Below are 21,894 nucleotides of genomic sequence, written 5' to 3' on the forward strand. Positions count from 1 at the left end.
GACTTGGTTTTAGGCTGCAAGTACCTTTTGGGAAATTAACATAGGGACACATATTGAGGTAGGACAGAAAAATGGAAGTGTTTGAGGACATTGGAAGGGAAAGGAGGCCCTCACTCAGGAGTCTGGTTAAAGCCTCCCACGAGCTGAGCATCAAGATGCCAATACAACAACTACTTAATGAGTTCTCTCTTCCCAGCTGTAAACCTACAAGTTTCTAGGAACTTCGCTAGAGACCCCCATTTACAGTAAGAAGGACCTGGCCTGGCCCTCCCTTAGAGGGTGCAACCCTAGTGGCTCGTGGTTATATTTTACTAGATTATATTCCTAACCCAGTCACTTATCAGAAAGTGAGAAAAGGATAAAAGCAATTCTTAGCAGCCCTTTTAAGATGTAACTTGAGAGCTGCCAGAATGTTCTATATGAGCTGATGGTATGACACTTCATTGTGACTCTCTCTTGAGAGTCCTATGTAAACACCTGGTTATGTCATTCTTTTCACTGGTGTGTGTGTGTGTGTCAGTCTGTCTGTCTCCCACAGAGTAGCAAGGACCAGTTACAAGTGGTGCCCAAAGTGGGGCTTGAAAGTTAAGGATAAAATGAGATCTTGGGTTTCAAATGCAGTAGAGGAAAGGGCAAGGGATGAAGGAGTGACTTTTTTTTTTTTTTAAGAAACCAGCAAAAAAAAAAAAAAATTATCATGGTTGCTGCTGGGATAAACCCCACTTTGCTCCCAGAGGGAATTTTCTGCTTTTAAGTTTTCTTTTTTGTATATTTTGTTTCAAAAAAGTTTGGAAAACTGGTTGAGCAGTTGTTAAAATTGTGGGTGAAAATTGAGGATCCTAAGAAACAAAAAGTGGCTGAAATAGGAAACAAAAGGGGTCACTCTGCTCACTTGTTTCTGAAAAGGTTGTAGAGTTGACTGGGCAACTAGAGAGGTTGCAAGTGGAGGTGGACACACTTGGGGACTGAGGGCACTGGAGAAGAGAGAACAAATACTCCCAGTCCTCATGACTCACCCTGAGAGTGGGAGGTAGACCATTTGTAAATGGTCCTTGCTACATGGTGGGCTCTCCCCCTCCCCACTTTACCCCCTAACAGTAGATAGGAGAGAAACAAAGATAGAAGGGAGAGAAGACTTAGAAAAATCCATGAATCTAATTTCTTTCCTTTCACTTCTTCTTTGGAGCTACTAACAAGCCACAGCCAACCTCCCTAAATGACCAACAGCCACAACCACCTATCAGGGAGCTCTAGCATTATATACCCTCCGAAAAGTTCGCAGAATTTCAAATGTCGCACAATTGCAGAAACTATCTGAAGCTGGTAAAACCATGCTCACATCCCTGGGTTAGTTAAAACTTCCCACAGGAGGGAAGAGAGAAAGAAACTGTACCAGAGTGGGGGTCAGGTCAGAGTAAAGCTGAAAAAAAAATGGGAGGAAAATCTGATGAAATAATCTGTTTTGAAAGGAGGGTTAATCTTAAACCAGCTGCAGTGCCAGAGTTAGAGGTGGCCTTCGGTTAGAAGATCACCATCAGTTTTCCTAGTAGTCACACAGCATATGCCCGCTAATAGTGTGGGACAAGGTAATGACAAGATAGGATGGCATCCTTATAGAAATGACAGATCTAACCCTCTTTAAAGAGGCTATGACTTCATATGGGATGCACTCGCCCTGTGTGAAACAAATTCTAAATAACTAGTTTACTCAAAATAGAATTATCCCCCAAGACTGGAAGGGGTCGGTGACAGCTGTCCTAGAGGCCAGTCCATAGTTACAGTGGTTAACATGTTGGAGGGAAGAAGCTGTGAATATCGGACAGTGAAACAGAGCAAGGGGAAAGAATATAGTCAAAGATCGGTACTGTGATATACAAGAGCAGATTCAACTTGATGATGCTACTGTGAAGAATGCCGCTAATTGCTTTAAGAGCTTGGAACAAAGTTGAGGAGCCTGGGGAAAAGTCCACCTCATTTACAAAACTTATATATACAAGGCTCTGGAGACGTTGTCACTGATTTTTTTTTTTTTTTACAAATATTAGTCTGAGCTGTGAACAAAGCTGTATTAGACCCTGACACAAGACAAGTGTTGATAGAAATCTTGGCATTTGAAAATGCAAATACTGATTGTAAAAAAGCTATTGGGCCATTAAAGGCCCAAGCAGCACCTATGGGTGAATGGATAAGGGATATGACAGATACTGGTTCAACATGTGCCATGCTAATATCATAGGTCAAACTACAGTTGGAGGTCTTAGCATAAAAATGGCCAGTGTTTCAGTTGTGGGAAATACTGTTCAAAGAGACTGTGACCTAACCAAAAGCCTCAGATCGCAAAACGTCCAGCGTGCTAATTGCAAAAAACACAGTACTTTGCACAAGAAACGTGACTGAGTCGGTCCTAGGGGCAGTGGTTTTCCTAAACCTCAAACAAAGAATGAGTAGGCTTCCCAGGGTGTGATGCAATGCAGCAAGGGCTGCCATTGGACTCAGGAGTGTAGATCTAAAAGAGATATTCAAGGTAATAATAATAATTATTCTTCTTGATAAGAAATAGTAATAATTTCTTATCAAGGGGAAACGGCCTTGGGGGCCTGGCTTGGAGCCCTGAAGCAGCAGAAATAGGAGCTGTGTCAGTAGGGAACAACAGCAGCAGAGAGACGTTATAGAAAAAGACTGTGGGATTAAATCAGCCAATATACTACAAGGATGTGTTATATGGTACACAGAATGGAAGCCAGTGAAACTTTTGCATTAGGGACTCAGATTTTTTTATATTTCTATAGAAAATGAAAAGCTGTGGATACCATCAAAACAGATAATGATTAAAATAGAGTAAGAGAGGTTTCCTAAAAACCTTGACCACAGAACCATAAGTGCTTATTCCACTGAAAATGTCTGTAATTTCCTGCTCCACACAGCACAATTAATGATTTAAAGCAGAAGGGAAGACTGTAGTGACAATTTTGGAATTGTTTCTTTAAAAACACAGAAATATCATAAGAATGTGCTTTTGTTTTAATCCCAGGTGTAGGTATGTGGGACTGCTTCAGACTGTCCGAAGCAGCTGACTATGATTTGCCTCATGCACTAGCAGAAGCACGTTTTTGCCAACTGCAGATCGTTTCTGCAATTGTGTGACATTTGGAATTCTGCGAACTTTTCAGAGGGTGTATAAATGCCAGAGCCCTCTGATAGGTGGTGGTGGTGGTTATTGGTCATTTAGGGAGGGCTGTTTGTGGTTTGTTAGTAGTCATGGTCAAGGAAGAAACAAATGGAAAGAAATTAGATTCGGTGATTTTTTCTAATTCCTCTCTTTCCTCTTTCATTGTCTCCTCTTCTATCTAGTGTTAGGTGGTGAAGTGGGGGAGGAGAATAAAGGGTGGGAAAAAGAAGAACTCACAAAGTATCAAAGACCAGCTACACACAACTGTGTGCAGCTCTAGTTCCAGAGGATCTGACACTCTCACACAGACACACATGCAGGCAAAACACCAATGCACAAAGATAGATAGATAGATAGATAGATAGATAGATAGATAGATAGATAGATAGATAGATAGACACCAATGCACAAAGATAGATAGATAGATAGATAGATAGATAGATAGATAGATAGATAGATAGAGATAGATAGATAGATAGATGGATGTATATATTTTTTAAAATCCCTAAAAGAATAAAGGAACCCCTCAAGCTCTTTTGAATGACAGTGTGGAACTGTCTGTTCATTCCTGCCACCACTGACACAGGAAAAGGAACAAGGTCATCTAATCCTCTGTCAGCTGCTTAAGAAACCCTGATACCTTACCTAACCCTCTGCTCTCAGGCCACACTCATGGTTGTTCTCCTGAAAAGCAGAGATACTTTGGGTATTTGGGGAAATATGTCTCCATATTTCCTAAGCAGCAGCAGCTCTGGCTTTAGAGGTACCAGTTGGGGGAACAAGGCATAGGATTCCACTTTCAGGGACTCACAACGTTTTATGCACAAACCTTTACCTCCAGGGTTCTTTTGGTTATTCCAAAACCAAATATCCTTGTTAGAAATCAGGAAAATGACTCACCAAAGCGTGGCATTTTGTCACATGTTTTAGTTTGCTTCCTATTATGATAAACAGCGTGCCCAAAAAGCAGCTTGGGGAAGAATTTACTTACACGCCCCAATCACAGTCCATCACTGAGGGAAGTCAGGACAGGAACTCAAAAGCAGGAACATGGAGGCAGGAACTAAAACTGAGGCTATAGGGAAATACTGTTTACTAGCTTGCTCCCATGACTCACACAGCCTGTATTTTATATACACCTGGACCACCTACCTCCTCATGGCAATGTCCACGGTGGGCTGGCCTCTCCTACCTCTATCATAAATTAATAAAATGTCCCATAGACTTACCTGCAGGACAGTCTGATGGAGGCATTTTCTCTCTTCCCAGATGACCCTAACCTATATCACGTTGGCCAAAACCCGAAACAGCTAATGAACCAGTATGGCATGCTGAACCATAGACTACAGAAGCAGGCTCAGAACCAATGTCTCTTTGACCTCCAGGCCCTCCTGTCTCTTGTCACCTTTACCCATCCCCAGTATGTGTGTGGGCTTTCTCTGAAGTACCCTTATTCGCCTAAAGATACTCACCCCCATAGAGGTATCCTTTTGACATGAGTCCCTTGCCGGGAAAGCCAATCAGCCTGGGAAGGTTCCCTCACAGGAAAGAAGATATATTGCCAATTTAACTTTCTCCCTCTCCCTCTTTCCTTCTCCCCTTCCCCCCACCCTCTCTCTTTTTATTGAGATAGGGTCTCATACAACCCAAGCTACGCTCAACTCACTGTGTAGTTAAGGACGACCTTGAACTCAGAGACTCTTTGTGTGTGTGTGTGTGTGTGTGTGTGTGTGTGTGTGTGTGTGTGTGTGTGTGTAAGAACTGAACCTCATGGTCTTAGCAAGTGAGGCAAGTGCTCTTCCTCTGCCTCTGAAACACATCCCCAGCCTCCCCACTCCTTAGTATTTAGCCCAAGTTCAGTTTTTTTCTCTTTTCATCTCTTGTCACCTCTTCATACCCAAAAGCATCAAGCCCTCACTCCCTACCAGGATATTATCAAATCCTCATTCCTCTGGACCTTCTCTGTTACATTTTCATGGGACTCTGGCATATATGTATATGTATATGTATGTAAGTATAAGTATATTTATACATACATATACATGTATATATAATTTAAAATGGTTTACTTCTATTTAATTATTACATAGGCTCAATTATTAGGACTTACTAGGGTAAAAGTTTTTCTTTCCTTTATAACCTCAATCCTTTCCATTCCTGGAGGAGCTGGCCTTTGAAACTGAAAATACTTCAAGAGACTCCCTTTTCCCTGATTTCTAGATATTCCCCATTTACTTCACAGTCATAAACTCCCTAGTAGAAACAAACACAGGTCTGATGTTGCTCATGTGATATCACCAATTTGTAATACAGTATCTATGAGGCACGTGGTACCAATAATTAATCACCAGGTCTGTCTGCTTTTTGCTGCTGTAACAGAATATCAAATGTTGTGTGTTATAAAAAAGGAGAAGAGCCAGTATATGTTTGGTAGAGGTGTGGTATGGTGAGGTGGAGGGGGTGCCTCTGCGGGCCCAGGCTAAGGCATCCCTTCCCCCTGAGGTACCAGCCATATGATGGGTATATGTGGAATAGAGTTTATTTAGGACATGAGAAGGGGAGTTGAGGAGGGAGTAGGGGCAGAGAGATAGAGATAGATAGATAGATAGATAGATAGATAGATAGATAGATAGATAGATAGATAGATAGATAGGAGAAGCCTCCAGGAACACATGGAGAGAGGGGGAGGGACATGGGGAGAGGGAGGGAAAGAGAAGGGGTAGAGAGTAAGAGAGTAAGAGGATAAGAGAGTGAGGAGGGGCCAAACAGATCCTTTTATAGTGAGTCAGACATACCTACTGTTGCCCTACTGTTAAAAGGTAACTAATTGTAGGGCGGAGCCTAGAAGGAATGCTAACACCAGAGGCTATTTATAAAACAGTGAAAGTTTATTTAGCTCTTGTATTCAGAGGCTAGGAAATCCAGGAACAGCTCCAGCACCTGAAGAGTGCTACAACGTATAACAGGACAGGGAATTACATGGTAACTCAAAGCAATGTGCTAGACAGCAAAGTGTGCACGTGTGTATGCACATGCAGGTGCATGTGCGGGCATGTGTGAGTGTGCCCGTGTGGATGAATGTGTGTTGTGTGTGTATGTACCACTCTGGGCACACTGGAGATCAGAGGCCCACGTTCTGGAGTTAGTTCTCCCAGCCCCTTCATGTGGAAGCTGGGATTGAATTTGGGTGTCAAGCTTGAACACCAAATGCATTTCCCCGATGAACCATCTGGCTGGCCCTGTTTTTGTTTGTTTGTTTTGATTTTTATATTTGTGGCACTAGGGATCAAGCCCAGCGACTTGCACTAAGTAGGCAGGCCACTCTGCCACTGAACTCTGACCCCATCTCCACCAAACAAGTTTTTATAACAAAACCACTCCTGAATACTGACCTGTTAATTTTGTTATCTATGCAGTCAGAACCCTCACCACCCAGTCCCTTCCTAAAGGTCCCCTCTCTCAACACTGTTGGGAGGGCACGTTTCCAACATGCCAGGTCTCATTCTTTTATTCCACAAGTTGTGTGACTTCTCCTGGGGGAGACAGAGGAAACAACTCCACTCAAGCCTAGCTTGTTGAAGAAGTGAGTTTATAGATGTCACTTACGGGCCCATGGGTGACTCAAAGTCAACTGCATGACTAAAAAGCCCACCCCACTATTAGGGAGAATTCACAAAAGCTGCTTCCTGATCAACTTGCAATTCCACTAAGAGTCTTTTCTCTCCCCCAAATGATTTACTGCTTTTATAACAGTGGGGAGAGGCTTTGGAAATCCTGTGACATTCTGAATTTACAGGTACCGAGCCTGGTACCTGTTGCTAGTTCCTTGAGTCTTAAAGGCCTCCTTCTTCCCTCCCTGCACCTTCTTGAGGGAACGCTTTGATTCAGAGGACATAGATACATAATACTAGTCTATTCCCAACTCCATAGTATGTATCTTCCACAGGAAATTTCTGGAAGTATGGTTATCAGCTCAAAACTCAATCAAATGCTGCTTGGTTGCCAGATCAATCTAGTCTAATCACCTTGTGTTCAGGGGCCCCACCTAGACTCACTTATTTCCTACCATACATCTAAATATGCAAGATGCCTGGCCTGTCAGGCAGCCTGCCATTCAATAAACAATAGTGACAATGTCCCTGCTAAGTGCCAGGCACTGGGGTCACACTCTTGGACTCTTGAGAACTAGCAGAGAGTAGTACAGTCTAGTCAAGGAGGACCCAGATACCAAAGAGGATGGTCTAAAAAAATTAATTAAAACAATAGTTACTCAAAATGGGTTGACTAATTAAGCAAAAAACAAAACAAAAAGCCCACCAGAGATTAAGAAAGGATCCACAGAGGGGGCAATACTTAAGATGAGGCCTCAGTTTGCCCTGGAGGGTCTGGCCGGGGCTGGAGATGGGGAAGGAGTTGATGAAAGGTAGCCACATAAACATTTTGAGCCACCTACCTCGGGGACTGCTGGGGCCACTGAAGGGCCAGTGTGGCTGAGAGGAAGATGAGGTGAGACTGCAGGAGCTTGGTTGATCAGATATCTGTGGTTTCTGAACTGACGCATGTCCTTTATTTAGGTCTCAGCAAAAATGTTGCCACCCTTTGGGCTGGTGAGACAGCTCACTGGGGAGAGAAACTTCCTGTCAAGTCTAACAACCTGACTTCGATCCCAAGACCAACATGGGAGGAGTGAACCACTTCTCTCAAGGTCTCCTTTTACTTCTATACATTTGCTGTGGCACATGCATACACATACACTAAAATAAAATTCAAGTGCTAAAAATGAACATCCTCTCTCAGGGGGCATACCTTTCCCATACCCTGCCTAAAGCAGTCGCCCCTCCAATCCCCAGTACCATCTTCTCAACCTGCTCTAATTTATCTTGTATTTAGAGCACCTACCCCTGTCTGGAACTTTCTTCTTATTGTTTATGTGCCCATCATCCCATAGACTGAAATCTATGTCGGCAGTTTTTTTCTTCATCTCATTTCTGCCTCTTAGACCAATTAGATCACATTCAAGGTTTACGTTGGCTATATTTTGTGATTCTAGAATTGGGTAAAACTTCATTCTGTAAGCCAGAATGTGTTCTGACGCCTTGGAGGGGAGTGATTTCCTAGACAGGAAGCAGGAATAAAACAAAGGAAAAGGACGGAGTATGTTTTCCTTGGGAGGTTGGGAGAAGAGGAGGGAAGCACAGAGCTAGCTGGTTAATAGATCAGATCCCTCCTGCTTACTTTTCATAAGGACAATGGCAGCCAGAACAGAGTTATGTTTGCTGCAGTTGGCATGGCTAGAAAATGTGGCCTTCACCTCTTTCTGTCCTGGTTTCTCAGAAGGTCAGAAAGCTAGTTTTAATTTGGTAACATGGAACTCCAGTGTGACTCACTCCATTTTAGTTTTACTTTATCTACTTACCTTTTTTCTGAGGTAAGTTCTCAATGTGCCACCAAGCCCAGACTATTTATTTATTTTAGTGTGTGTGTGTGTGTGTGTGTGTGTGTGTGTGTTGGAGGATAATATGCAGAAGTCAGTTCTCTCCTTCTGCCACGTGGGTCTTGGTGACTGAACTCAGGTATCAGGCCCAGCGGCCGGTCTGGTTTTTGTTAGAGAAAACATAAACAGTTGGTAGGTGGCGGGGAACCGTTGTTCTAACAAATATCGGAGGCAGGCTACTTTAAAGAAAAGAGGGCCCTCTTGGCTCAAAGTTCTAGAAGCACAAGGTTCACAGGGAATGACACAGGCAATGTCTAGGGCCTCTTCTGGTGTCACAACTATGGAAGTCAACTCATGCATTTGTGCCTGTTCACTTTCTTTCCTATAAGAACCCCACCAGGATTCTTGTTATGTCCTATTCTAATTCCAAAGATCCCACCTCTAAATGCCACAGTTAAGCCAGATAGTAATGACACATCCCTTTGATTTCAGCACTCAAAAGGCAGAGACAGGAAGATCTTTGAGTTTGAGTCAAGTCTTGTCTACAGACTGAGTTCCAGGACAGCCAAGGGCTATACACACACACACACACACACACACACACACACACACACACACACACACACACACAAACCCTGTCTTGAAAAACAGAAACAAAAATGAAACCACAGAAAAACACCATAGTCCTGTTAACTTTCCACTCTTACGGTTTGTTTGTTTATTGGGACATGCTTTCTCTACACAGCCCTGATTGTCCTGGATTAGAACTCACTGTACAGATCAGGCTGGACTTGAACGCGGAGTTCTGCCTGGCTCTGCAGCTCAGTGCCTGTGCTTAAAGACTTGTGCAAACACACCCATCAACTTTCCATTCTTTTAAATATTCACATAAACGCCAGGAATTAAATTCCCTCGAGTTTAGAAAACAGACTATATTTAAAACGTAGCAGGCAACGAAGCCAGGGACTTGCCCAAATTCCCAGAGCAAGAGTAGAGACAGAACCTAGACAGTGTTAGCTTCTTTACTCATTTGTGCTTTATTTACGGGGTCACATTGTTTCTCAAAAGGCAGCCAAGGAACACAGGCTCAGAATCATACCTACAGACTCTCTAAGGCAGACCCTAGGAATCTGCATTTTTACAAGCTCCTGAGAAATCTGTCCTGCACACGAACATTTCAAAGACTAGTGTTCCCTGGGTGACAGCAGCTCCGCCTCAAAAACAGCCTTGGCCAGATTCCTAGGTTTAAGATCCCCGCAGCCTCATGGGAAATGTAGTTTCTGCTCTCCTTCCCGCCTCAGGCCTCTTGGAAAACTCGCCGGAAGAAGCCGAGCCAATGCGGAAACAGCCGAGTGTTCCGAGGCGGGCCTTTTCCTGCTCGGTTGCATGCTGGGAAAGGGCAGTTTCCGTTAGCTGCAGAAGGCTGAGGCGCGCCACCGGCCACCTCCCCACGTGAAGCAGTTGTGCGAGCATCGCCACGCCGGGCAGCTGTCTACCCGCGTCCGAGCGCTCCGGAAGCGGCGGGGGACCGGAAGTGGCCCGCGGAGGCTGCAGAGCTAGTCCGGGAACCCGCTGTGAGGCGACTGGCAGCAGCGCTACGACGGCGCCATGTCCCTGATCTGCTCGAGTGAGTGCTGGCTGCGGCGGGAGGCGGGAGCGTGTGCGGCCGCTGTGGCTCGGGCCCTAGAGCCCCCGGCCCTGCGTGCAGGGTGCATTTGCGCAGTGATGCGCAATTCACGTAGCTGGGAAGAATGACTGTCTCAGGGGTCTTTTGAAGCCAGCGTCGTTTTACAGAGCTGAGACAGGCCTGAGCAGAAGTGGGGGGAGGAGCTGGTGCAGTGAAAAACAGCTCTTGGTGTCAAAAACCCGAGGACGTGTCCAGGATCCGCCTCCGACTGTGATCTGGGCTCTAGCGGGTTTGGGCCTCAGTTTCCCCACCTGCAAAATTGAAAGCATTGCAATGGATATTGCTTGGGAAACCTCGCTTAGGAATTGGAGTTTCTGATTTGCAGAGATCATGCAGTGACTTCGAGACCAGGGCTGGAAGCCAGGTGTCTGGCTTCTAGCCTCGCGCAGTATGACTAATGAAAACAGCGAATGTTTAGAAAACCTGTATTGATTTACGATGCATTTCCAAACGGTGATCTCATTTTATGCTTACAAGAATTGTCTGAAGGGAAATAAAGATCCGTGTGTTACAGAGGTTGTCGGAAGACTTGAAGAATGGGTTTATCCAGGGGTGTGCGACGAAACTAAGCCATGGAGCTCGGTTCTTTGAGCCTGGATCCATGGTTTTCCCATGTAGTATATGGTCTTGTCTTTGGGTGTTGTATTACGGCATTGCGGGTGTTCTCCCAGTTGTTTACCCCATTACTAGTTTCCTCACTTTCTCTCTTTCCCTCTCAGAACGTTGCCATTAATTCAAAGAGGGAAAGGAAGGAGGGAAATGACAAACAGAAAAGGAAGTCTCATAGTGAAGAAATAGCAGTTTGCAAAGTATTTATGAACGATTTGTTTCCTTTTCATCTTTGAAACAACACTCTTACATGCCCAGGGCCATCCTTCCTCTGGTAGGAGAGGGAAAGCTCTCAGAAAGCTTCAGTCGTTGAGTAGTGAGATAAACCTACAGAATAGGACAGGAAAGCCATATACAAAAATAGGGATTTTAAGTACTGAAACAAATACTTAATTACATGTGCATGGAGTCCTGCAAAATTAAGTGACTCTAAGGGAAGACACTGAGAAGGATAGGAGCTTGAAGCCTTGGGTTGTTGACTCACAACCTATGGGAAGGCGAATAGAATTATGTGATGAATAAGAGCTGTTTTGTGATGTGATAAGTCACTATCTTAGAGCGGCCTTCAGAAGAGTCTGATGTGGAGGTAGCTTTCACTTGTCTGCTTGAGTGATCCAGTTGTCTTTTTTAGGGGAAGGTAGAGAAGCAAGGGGGGTCTGAGAAGGTCAGAGAGACCTTGGTTCTTGCTTTTGAGGCTTTTTTTTTTTTTTTTTTTTTTTTTTTTTTTTGGTAGTTTGGCATGCCCAGGGCTCCATACTTTGGGATATTCTTTTCTGAGCCCCAGTACTTTTGCACTTATTTAATCTGCTCTGATGTTTATCAAGTGTGTGCTTCGCTTCTGCATTGTCCTGGAGGTCAGTGACAGCTGTAAGTCCCATCTTCAAGGGTACACAGACTATTCTGTCGAGCGCTTAGAATAGAATTCTGCCTGGCACGTAGTAGCAGAGCAATGGAAAGTTTTTGTTTGTTTGTTTTTAATTTATCAGTGCTTGTCACATGGCTTTGTAATTTCTCTTGTTGATCCATCTCGGGCTCCCGATGGATGACAGAAGTTTGAGTTGTGCTCTGTGTACTTCTCTGTCATGTGCCTAGTCATCTGGGTTCAAAAAAGAGATCGACCACTCTATACCGCACTGGCACATAGGATCTGGGCAGTTATTATTTATTGACTTTTATTATCAGCAGACCAGAGATTCTAGGTAAGTAGTTGGCAAGCATTGTGGGACCAAGTACAGGCAGGCTTGCTGTCACAGACCTTGCTTCCTGATAGCTGACTATAAAGGACAGGGTCTTGTTGGGGCTGACACAGTGAAGAGTCTCCTTTTACCCTGTGGCTCACTACCTGTCTTTCTCTATAGTCTCCAACGAAGTGCCAGAGCACCCATGCGTGTCCCCTGTCTCTAATCATGTGTATGAGCGGCGACTCATTGAGAAGTACATTGCAGAGAATGGCACAGATCCTATCAACAACCAGCCTCTCTCAGAGGAGCAGCTCATCGACATCAAAGGTGCCTGCCCAATAGCCTTGGTCCAAGGCCATCTCAGCTCAGCCTTCAAGAGTGGGAGGTGGTGCCAATCTGGTGGAGAAGATGGTGGCTGTGAGTGGGGGAGGGGAAGAGTTCCCGGGTTCTAGTTCTTCATACCTGCTTTGCTGCCTCTCTTGGCAGTTGCTCATCCAATCCGGCCCAAGCCTCCCTCTGCCACCAGCATCCCAGCCATTCTGAAAGCCTTGCAGGATGAGTGGGTGAGTCTGTGAAAAGAATGCACCTCCGGGGGCTGGGGATTTAGCTCAGTGGTAGAGCGCTTACCTAGGAAGCGCAAGGCCCTGGGTTCGGTCCCCAGCTCCGAAAAAAAGAACCAAAAAAAAAAAAAAAGAATGCACCTCCGGGCTAGGACCTGAGGATTGAACAGATGAGGCCTCCCTCCCTCCCTCTTTTAATGTAGTTTTATGTTGTGTATGGCCTTTTGCTTACATGTATGACTGTGTATGACTTACGTGCCTGGTGCTTGGGAGGCAGGAGTTGGTGTGTGATCCCTTGAACTGTAGTTATGAACAGTTGTGAACCACCCTGTGGGGTTTGGGACTTGGACCTGAGTCCTCTGGAAGAACAGCAAGTGCTCTTAATTTCCGGGCTCTCAACTCTCTGCAGGCCCTCTTACTGTCTTGAGATAGGACTTTGCTTTGTTAGACTAGTCTGAAACTTTGATCCTTTTGCCTCAGCCTTCTAGTGCTAGGATTATAAGTGCCAACCACCAGGCCTGACTCTTGGGGGTGATGAACACAGGGTTAATGTAATCCCTGTACCACTGAGCAGCCCCCCTCATTTTGTGCTGGCCTTATTTCATTTGTGAGGAACAGGATAGCAATACAAGAGGAGCCCGGTTGTTGGAACTCTTGCAGACCTAGATTCCAAAGTTTTCTCCACTGTCAGCCTTTGTGACTTAGGACACACTGCTCAGTCTCTAAGACTTGACTTCCTGACTACAGGACACTCATTAGTCTTGTCTATCTGGATTCTGTAAGTAGAATGCAGTTGACATATTTGCCTTGTGACACCAGGGACTCTTTCATTACTGGGCTCTGCATTTGCTGAGGATAGCCAGTAAATAATCACAGCAGTATAATTATTTCCTTTCAGAGAGGTGATGACATTAATGCCTGTGATTTGCTGGTGAATTGCAAAGGTTGGGGTGGGAAGGAGCTAATTCTTACTCTGTGTGTGTCCAGGGTGTGGTATGGGGTAGGAGCCTGAATGTCGTACAGGGCATTCAGGGTCACTCAGATGTTGGCTTGGGTCTCTGAGTAGCTCAGGTTGGTTTCAGTGTAGAATAGGAGGTGGTGTCCTCTTCTCTAGGGTTGGCCGAATTCTCCGGCTCTCCCCCAGTCCTCACAGTGGCCTACCCTCTCCCAGGATGCAGTCATGCTGCACAGCTTCACTCTTCGCCAGCAGCTGCAGACAACCCGCCAGGAACTGTCCCACGCTCTGTACCAGCACGATGCTGCCTGCCGAGTCATTGCCCGGCTCACCAAGGAGGTCACTGCTGCTCGAGAAGGTCTCTGGTGTTCCCTGCTGCTCCCCACCCTCTTCTGGCCCTGCTGCTGGCCCTGCTTTGTTATGTCCCATTTCTAACCTCATCTTTTCTCTCAGCTCTGGCTACTCTGAAACCACAGGCTGGTCTTATTGTACCTCAGGCTGTGCCAAGCTCACAGCCCAGTGTTGTGGTAAGTGTTCCCTTCCAGGCCCCAGTAGCTGTCCCTTACACAGACAGTTTTGGTATTGTGAGCCCCTCCTACTCTCCCTTTCTTTTCTACAGGGTGCAGGAGAGCCCATGGATTTGGGTGAGCTTGTGGGAATGACCCCTGAGATTATCCAGAAGGTAAGTTGTGTGTTCTTCTGATGGGACTGCAGTCTCTCCCTTAGTACTGTAGGCATTGGGGGCCTGTAAGACTCTCACAGTGGGCAATGAGAGGAGCCTGTACTGCCAATCAAGAGCTTTCTGATGACACTTACTTCAGTCTGGCTTCCTTTGTCTCATTTCCCTGGCTTCTGAATAGAATGAGGGGTGTGTGTTTCGTAGGCTTACTGTGGGAAAGATTTAATTACCTATGAGGGAAGTTTTTAGCTCTTGCAGTTTTTGCAGTCCTTGTTGATATTAAGTCATTTCGTTATAGATTTTGATCATTTTGCCTTAGGGCAAGAGTTATCTTTGTATTAAGATGAGGAGTCTGAGGTGGCAAGTCAGACAGCTGTGAAGAGGCAGAGCAGACTTCAGACTACAGCTAGGTTCTGTTGGATGTAGTCTTCATTTGTGGGTCAACGGAGTGAGCGCTCATCTGAGCTCTCATGTTTGTAGCCTAGACCTGCTCCCAGAGCACTACAACCTGGTTCCTGTCCCACCTGCTGTGGCAAGGGAGTTCTTTTGATGTTCAGTTTTCTCAGCTATACCATAAGGTTGTGGATACCTCACCTTATAAGATGGGGGTGGAGGTGTGTCAGCTTTTAGCCCACAGTTTGGCAGATGGCGTGTTTTGGTGATGTATCAGATGTGACTAGCACCCAGTGTGCTTTGTGTCACAAAATTATTTATGTTCTCCACAGCTTCAAGACAAGGCCACTGTACTAACCACGGAGCGTAAGAAGGTGAGTTGTTGCCTGCTGGGAACACCCACCTTCTTGGAGAAAGGGCTCGTTGAAGCCTGCTTTCATTGCTGCTCTTGGGGGCTTTTTGTTTTCTCAGAGAGGAAAAACTGTCCCTGAGGAGCTGGTGAAGCCTGAAGAGCTCAGCAAGTACCGGCAGGTGGCATCCCATGTGGTAAGTGGCTGAAGGTGGCCAGCCTGCGGAGTCATGAGAAATGCTACCTGGGTCCCTGGCAGAGTGTCTCACCTTGGCTGCTCTTCTGTCCTGCCATGCAGTGGGGGGAATTGGTACATCCAGGCAGCCAGCCAAGCTGGGTGGATAAGGAATAGAACTCACTCTTCTTTCCTGACTGGGGAGGAAAATGAGGGGTGTGGGGAAGGGGAGTGGAGGACCTGTATGGCTTGGATTTGGCTGTGACTGGGTTTCATGTGGCTCTGTCTGCAAAGGGGCTACACAGTGCTAGCATTCCTGGGATTCTTGCTCTGGACCTGTGTCCCTCAGACACCAACAAGATTCTTACTGGTGAGTCTAGGTCTGGCCTGACAGCCAAGATGAGGGATGGCAGGACCCAGGGAAGATATAACCCCCCTTGGTCCTTTGCATGGATTTAAGGACAGAAAGACCTTCTGTGGCCCAGGGATACTTTAAGGCCTGCCTCATTTTTGTCTTCTTTGTATCTTCTTCAGGTGGGGCAGATAAAAACGTTGTTGTCTTTGATAAGAGTACTGAGCAAATCCTGGCCACTCTCAAAGGCCATACCAAGAAGGTCACCAGTGTGGTGTTTCATCCTTCTCAGGTAAGACACTCTCGAAGTCACCCTTGTCTTATTTCTAAGTCCAGATCCAGTGGTTTTGAGGCTCAGAACTAATTGCCCAACCTCTAGTGTTTTGGTGAAACAGGCATTGATGTTCCCATGCTGACCCCCAAGACTGTTGAAAGTCGTGTGAGTTCTAATAGATGAGAACCCTTGATTTAGAGGATAAAAGTAGCTTATTAGATGAGATTAATGGTTTCATAGAATACAGTGGCTTTGGTATGCTGCTGCCTCAGGTACTTGAGCAGCCTCCCAGGTAGTCTTTCTCTTCATACGTTAGGAAACTTAGATGTAGGGCTGGAGCGACGGCTCAGCAGTTAAGAGCACTGACTGCTCTTCCAGAGGTCCTGAGTTCAATTCCCAGGAACCATATGGTGGCTCACAACCATCTGTAATGAAATCTGATGCCCTCTTTTTTTTTTTTTTTTTTTTAAAGGATTTATTTATTTATTATATATACATCATACAGCTTTCTGCCTGAATGTATTCCTGCAGGCCAGAAGAGGGCACCAGACCTGATTATAGATGGTTGTGAGCCACCATGTGGTTGCTGGGAATTGAACTCAGGACCTCTGGAAGAGCAGACAGTGCTCTTAACCTCTGAGCCACCTCTCCAGCCCTGATGCCCTCTTCTGGTGTGTCTGAAGACAGCTATAGTGTACTCATATATAATATTTAAAAAAAAGGAAACTGAGAAATAGAGGAATTTATGTTTGTCAGTGTTCTCTTGCTGTAAAGAGGCACCATGATCGTGGCAACTCCTATAAAAGAAAGCATTTAACTGGTGCTTGCTTACAGTTTTAGAGGGTCAGTCCATGATCATGGCAGGGAGCAGGTGGCAAGCATGGTACTGGAGCAGTAGCTGAGAGCTGTATCCTGATCCGAAAGGAGACAGACAGATATGTGTGCAGCATGCATGCAAAGCACTGGGGTTGGTGTGGGCCTTTGACCCCACCACACCCCACACCCCACACCCGTACTTCCTCTGATAGCAGCATCCTTCTAATCCTTTCAAATAGTGCCACTTTGGGGGACTAAGCATGAGCCTATGGGGGCCGTTTTTAATTCAAACCACCACAACTGTGACAAACTGAAAAAATTAGGTATAATTTGCAGCGCTATTTTCTTATTTATTTGATATTAGTGCCACTATTGGCTTTTATGTGTTAATGAAAGAATAGTTGCTTTTATCTTTTAGCTGTTGCTATCCTAACTAGTTGGAATAATTTGTTAAGGAAACTAAATAAGTTCTTTCTGCCCCAAGTCTTTTGGATAATCAACTTGCTCTTGAGGTCTAAGTGGAAGGAACAGGGCCCATGGCTTTCCTTTAGGCTCAGTGCTGCTCCCATCGTCTATTACAGCCATCTTTAGCTGCAGGCAGCACACGACTTCAGTCTCAGTTATACGAGCCATATTTTACCCAGCCTGAAAATGGGCCCCAAGTGCTCTCTGATGCAGTTGCTGCTTGTCCTACTAAGTAGTGAAGCTCTCGCCTGGCCTGGCACTTCAGCAGCACTTTTTTCCTTGGCTTTCTTAGGCTCTGTTTTGCTTTTTGTTTTTTTAAGATTTATTTTATGTATATGACACTTTGGTCTTCAGACACACCAGAAGAGGGCACCAGATCCCATTACAAATGGTTGTGAGCCACCACATGGTTGCTGGGAATTGAACTCAGGACCTCTGGAAGGGCAGTCAGCGCTCTTAATCGCTGAGTCATCTCTCCAGCCCCAGACTTTGTTGTTTAGATAGAAGGTTACAGGCAGGACTGGGCTAGAAGTAGTTGCTGGCAGTTGTGACTGTCCTCATCACTCTGGAAAAGTGTTAAAATGCATCTCACTTCTTGGACTCTGATTCTTGCTCTCTTTCCTTTCAGGAATTGGTGTTTTCTGCGTCCCCTGATGCTACTATCAGGATTTGGTCCGTCCCGAACACTTCTTGTGTACAGGTTGTTCGGGCCCATGAGAGTGCGGTGACAGGACTCAGCCTCCATGCCACTGGAGACTATCTACTGAGCTCCTCTGATGATCAGGTGCAGTCACAGTCAGGGGGCCTTGAGGAAGCTGCTTTCTCATCCCGGGAGGAGGGGGCAGCAAGGTTCCCAGAGTTTGGGAAATGTTTCTTCTCTATGGGAACTAACTCTGCAAGGGGGATCTGTCTTGAAGACCACAAGACCCACTTTCTCATTGGCTTTTTTTTTTTTTTTTTTTTTTCTTTCATCTCATTTTCAGTACTGGGCGTTCTCTGACATTCAGACAGGGCGTGTGCTCACCAAGGTGACAGATGAGACTTCCGGCTGCTGTAAGTGGCCTAGAGGCATTGAGCTCTTTTGTTTGCAATTTGTTGGTGTGTTTCATTCAGTCATTTGCTTATGTGTTCTAAAGACAGTGTTTACCACTGGCAGTAATGTAGTGCCACTCTTGTGCTGGTACAGTGAGGAATGAAGCGCTCTCACTCTCCCTGCAAACTCCTGACTACAGACCTCTTCCCTTTCCTCAGCTCTTACCTGTGCACAGTTCCACCCTGATGGCCTCATCTTTGGAACAGGAACCATGGACTCCCAGATCAAGATCTGGGACTTGAAGGTAGGACATGCAGGCCTCGTCTGGGGCCCAAAGGAGAAGGAACTTATGAGCTGTGATGGCAAGCCTGAGTTATCTCAGGGCTTGGGAGAGGAGTACCTAGCTCTGTTTGTGTGGCATAAGTGTGATCAAGGAACTGTGGATGTATAGGACATCTCACAATAGGAGTTTGGTAAGCCCTGCTTTTTTTCCTGTTTTGACCAGTGAATGCTGTTTTATTGCCCAACCTCCACCTGCAGGAACGCACCAATGTGGCGAACTTCCCTGGCCACTCCGGCCCCATTACCAGCATTGCCTTCTCTGAGAATGGGTACTACCTGGCCACGGCAGCTGATGACTCCTCAGTCAAGCTCTGGGACTTACGCAAGTTGAAGAACTTCAAGACATTGCAGCTGGACAACAACTTTGAGGTGTGTTCCTCCTCAGTCTCAATTGTTTCTCCTTACTCGGCGATAGTTTCTGAGTTCATGCAAGCCGCTCCTGTTTGCTCCCAGTTTCATGTCTTCTGTTCATTTGTGTAATTGCCTCTCTTTGGGGTTTGGCAGGTGAAGTCACTAATCTTTGACCAGAGTGGCACCTACCTGGCGCTTGGGGGTACAGATGTCCAGATCTACATCTGCAAACAGTGGACAGAGATTCTTCACTTTACAGGTAGAGGACGCCTGCCTGGGGCTTCCAGGGCCTTGTGTGTCTGCTCTGGCGAGAAGTGGGGATAAAGCTCTGGGCTTGGCTTAGATAGGCTTTCCTTCCCGTCTTGCTGTCCTGGGACTAGAACACAGTCGAGGTTTCTGTCACTGAGCTCTCAACCCCCATCCCCACCCAGTAGTGTTTACTTATGGCTGGGGAGTAGAGCATTGTGGCCCAGGAAAAGTACTTGTGAGTCTGTCCCAGAGTACTGCTACTAGCTGGCCTCTCCCAAGCTGTGTGTTGAGGAGCAAACTGATCTCCCTGGTGTTCCAGGAAAATTGGAATACATGAAGAGACACTTCGTGGGGATCATGAGGGCTTACATGAAAGTGCATGACACCCATAGGTTAGAAGTATTTTATGGTATATTTGGTAATGGGTCTTGATTTGCGTAATGAATAAGAACAGTAATGAAGTAATGGGCAGTAATGAAGTTTTTATTTATTTTAGCTTTTTGAGAGGGTGTCTCTGGGTAACAAGCATTGGCAGTTCTGGAACTCACTCTAGACCAGGCTGGCCTCAAATTCACAGAGATATGCTGCCGTTGCCTTCTGGGTGCTGGGATTAAAGGTGTGCACCACAGTGCCTGGCCTTTTCTTTCCTTCGTGAACTTTTTATTGGGGGCTGTCGTGGATGAGTAATGAAGCTTATACATCAAGTTAGGAAGAGCAGATGGAAGGCAGTTCGGTACGCTTGTTTCGCTTTGTGTGGAGATGGAGTTCAGGGCCTTTCCCACAGTAGCAGGTCTTCAGGCCCCAACACAAGTACTCAAGGGCAATGACACAGTGCTGTGCAAGAGGTTTTCTCACCTTGGAGTTCCCCTGTGACCCTGAGTTGCGTCAGCAATCTTTAGGGTGGGGATCTTGCTGCATGTGGTAGTTCACACCTGTAATCCCAACACTTAGTGGCTGACGCTAGAGGATCACCTTGAGTTTGGGCCAGCTAGGAGCGCAAGAGGGCTTTTCTCTGGGGAGCTTTGAAGCTCCAGTGTTATCCTACATCTGATATGTTCTCCAACTGTCGGAGTCCTGTGAAGAGGATAGCTCAGCTTTGTCTATTCTGGATCCAGCCCTGTGCTGTGCCCTGAACTTTGACACCTATGAGCTAGAACAGGCTAATGGACTATTCCAGGCCCAAGTAATGAGCTGAAGCTAAACATACATGCCAAGACTTTCAGCCAGATTGAAATAATCTTGCCCAAAATCTCAGATGAGAGCGGGATTAGTATTCAGATGTTCATTCACCCAACAAAGATTGCTGCCTCCTGCCAGGTGCTGAGTGCTGGCTAAAGATAAATAGTGTGCAGAATCCTGCCGTTGAGGGGATTGCCATAAAGTGCAGTCTGGGTTTGTGCCAGGAACGTGCTATTCAAACAAAATCATTGTTCAGTCCTGAAGGAACAACCTTCTCACACTCCCTTTCCTTCTCTCCTCAGAGCATAGTGGCCTGACCACTGGAGTGGCCTTTGGGCACCACGCCAAGTTCATCGCTTCAACCGGCATGGACAGGAGCCTCAAATTCTACAGTCTGTAGGCCCTATGCCTTGTCACAGTTCTGGGCCTCATCTCAGTAGTGGGTTAGAGTTAGAGGGTGGGGGTGGGGGGTGGGACTTTAGGAGGAGAGGGAGGTCTGGTTAGGGGGGGACATTCACATCATTTCATTCTGGTCTGGATGATGGTCTGAGCCAGGGCACATGGAACACTGCTATCCATGCAGCCTTTGGGCCCCAGGGAACGGACATGGAGGAACTGTCACCCTGTAAAATGCTCAGAGTCGGAGTTCAGCACCTCCCCCAGTGGTGGCAGCTGTTCCATGCCTGCTCTGTTTCAGCTCTTCTGAGACAGGGAGGTGAGCCAAGGGAACTGTGAAGGGGAGGGGCAGGAGGGCTCTTGCAGGTTTTTGTAAGCAGTGATCTAGTTTCATTAAAAAAAAAAAGCCACACAGTAAACAGTCAGCTTCTTGTGTCTGTCTGCCAGAAACCCTGATTCAGGGAGGTCATGGGAGAGGGAGCACAGTGTGGAGCACTGGCTAACAGGAAACTTCCCCTGCAGCCTAAAAGCTGTCCGCCAGAAGTCTCCAATCCTGAAGGCCTTGCCCTTGTTCCCAGTGCCCCTGTCACTTGTTCTGTGCTAGCTGCCTGGCTTGGCTTCTCTTACACAAGCCTGAAATGTATCGGGGAGCTAGAAGATTAGCCTTAGCCTGCTGATGGGTTGCTGTGAGTGGATTGCTAGGGTAATCCTTCAGAGGGAGATGATATAAACTGATTCCTGGATGGCTTGACCAGAGAGACTTTGTTGACTGGCAGCTAATCTGTTGAAGTAGAGCTGTTCCCTGGGCAGACAGCTCGAGCACAATAAATAAAACATTAGATGATAAACAGGAGATTAATGTAGGAGTTACCTGGTACTAGAGGAGAGGAGGACAGCCGTAGGTAGAAGGAAAGAAGGTTCTGAGGTTGAGGTGAGGGAGCTGTGTGTGTGTGGGAGATGCATGCCACTGTCCAAGGGTGAGTCACCATTAGCTGTGCCCAGGGGTCCACAGTGCCCTAGTAGGGCCACCCCAATAGAATGTTGGCACTGGGAGCCTGTTTTGAGGTTAGGAGTGTAGTGAGATGAGGGAGGAAGGGGCAGGGCAGTGTTGGTGAGTCCACAAAGAAGCTCTTAGAAAAGAGGATCTGAGACGTGAGGAATCACCTAGAGGGGTGAGGGCAAGCTAGGGAGTCCTGACAACGCAACAGAGCAACTGGGTATGTTCTGTCAGGGCGTCCTGTGGGCA

General features: G+C 46.3%; 1 protein-coding gene across 2 annotated transcripts; it reads left to right on the forward strand.

Annotated features, from left to right (window-relative positions):
• Window positions 1-9,621: 9,621 nt before the first annotated feature.
• On the forward strand, window positions 9,622-21,067 carry Prpf19 (pre-mRNA processing factor 19). 2 transcript variants are annotated; one of them, XM_006231014.5, is made up of 16 exons: window positions 9,622-10,230; window positions 12,258-12,407; window positions 12,567-12,643; window positions 13,755-13,953; window positions 14,049-14,122; window positions 14,215-14,277; window positions 15,000-15,041; window positions 15,139-15,213; window positions 15,486-15,561; window positions 15,726-15,835; window positions 17,727-17,882; window positions 18,082-18,151; window positions 18,350-18,435; window positions 18,672-18,842; window positions 18,978-19,083; window positions 20,555-21,067. In XM_006231014.5, the coding sequence occupies exons 1-16, from the start codon at window positions 10,212-10,214 to the stop codon at window positions 20,650-20,652; spliced, it is 1,572 nt and encodes a 523-aa protein (XP_006231076.1). In that variant the 5' UTR covers window positions 9,622-10,211; the 3' UTR covers window positions 20,653-21,067. The 2 variants fall into 2 exon arrangements, with proteins under 2 accessions (XP_006231076.1, NP_647549.2); NM_139333.3 differs by having other exon boundaries at window positions 10,025-10,230; window positions 13,812-13,953.
• Window positions 21,068-21,894: the final 827 nt, after the last annotated feature.

The sequence above is a fragment of the Rattus norvegicus genome, chromosome 1 (genome assembly GCF_036323735.1).
Source record: "Rattus norvegicus strain BN/NHsdMcwi chromosome 1, GRCr8, whole genome shotgun sequence".
In the NCBI taxonomy this organism is placed as follows: domain Eukaryota; kingdom Metazoa; phylum Chordata; class Mammalia; order Rodentia; family Muridae; genus Rattus; species Rattus norvegicus.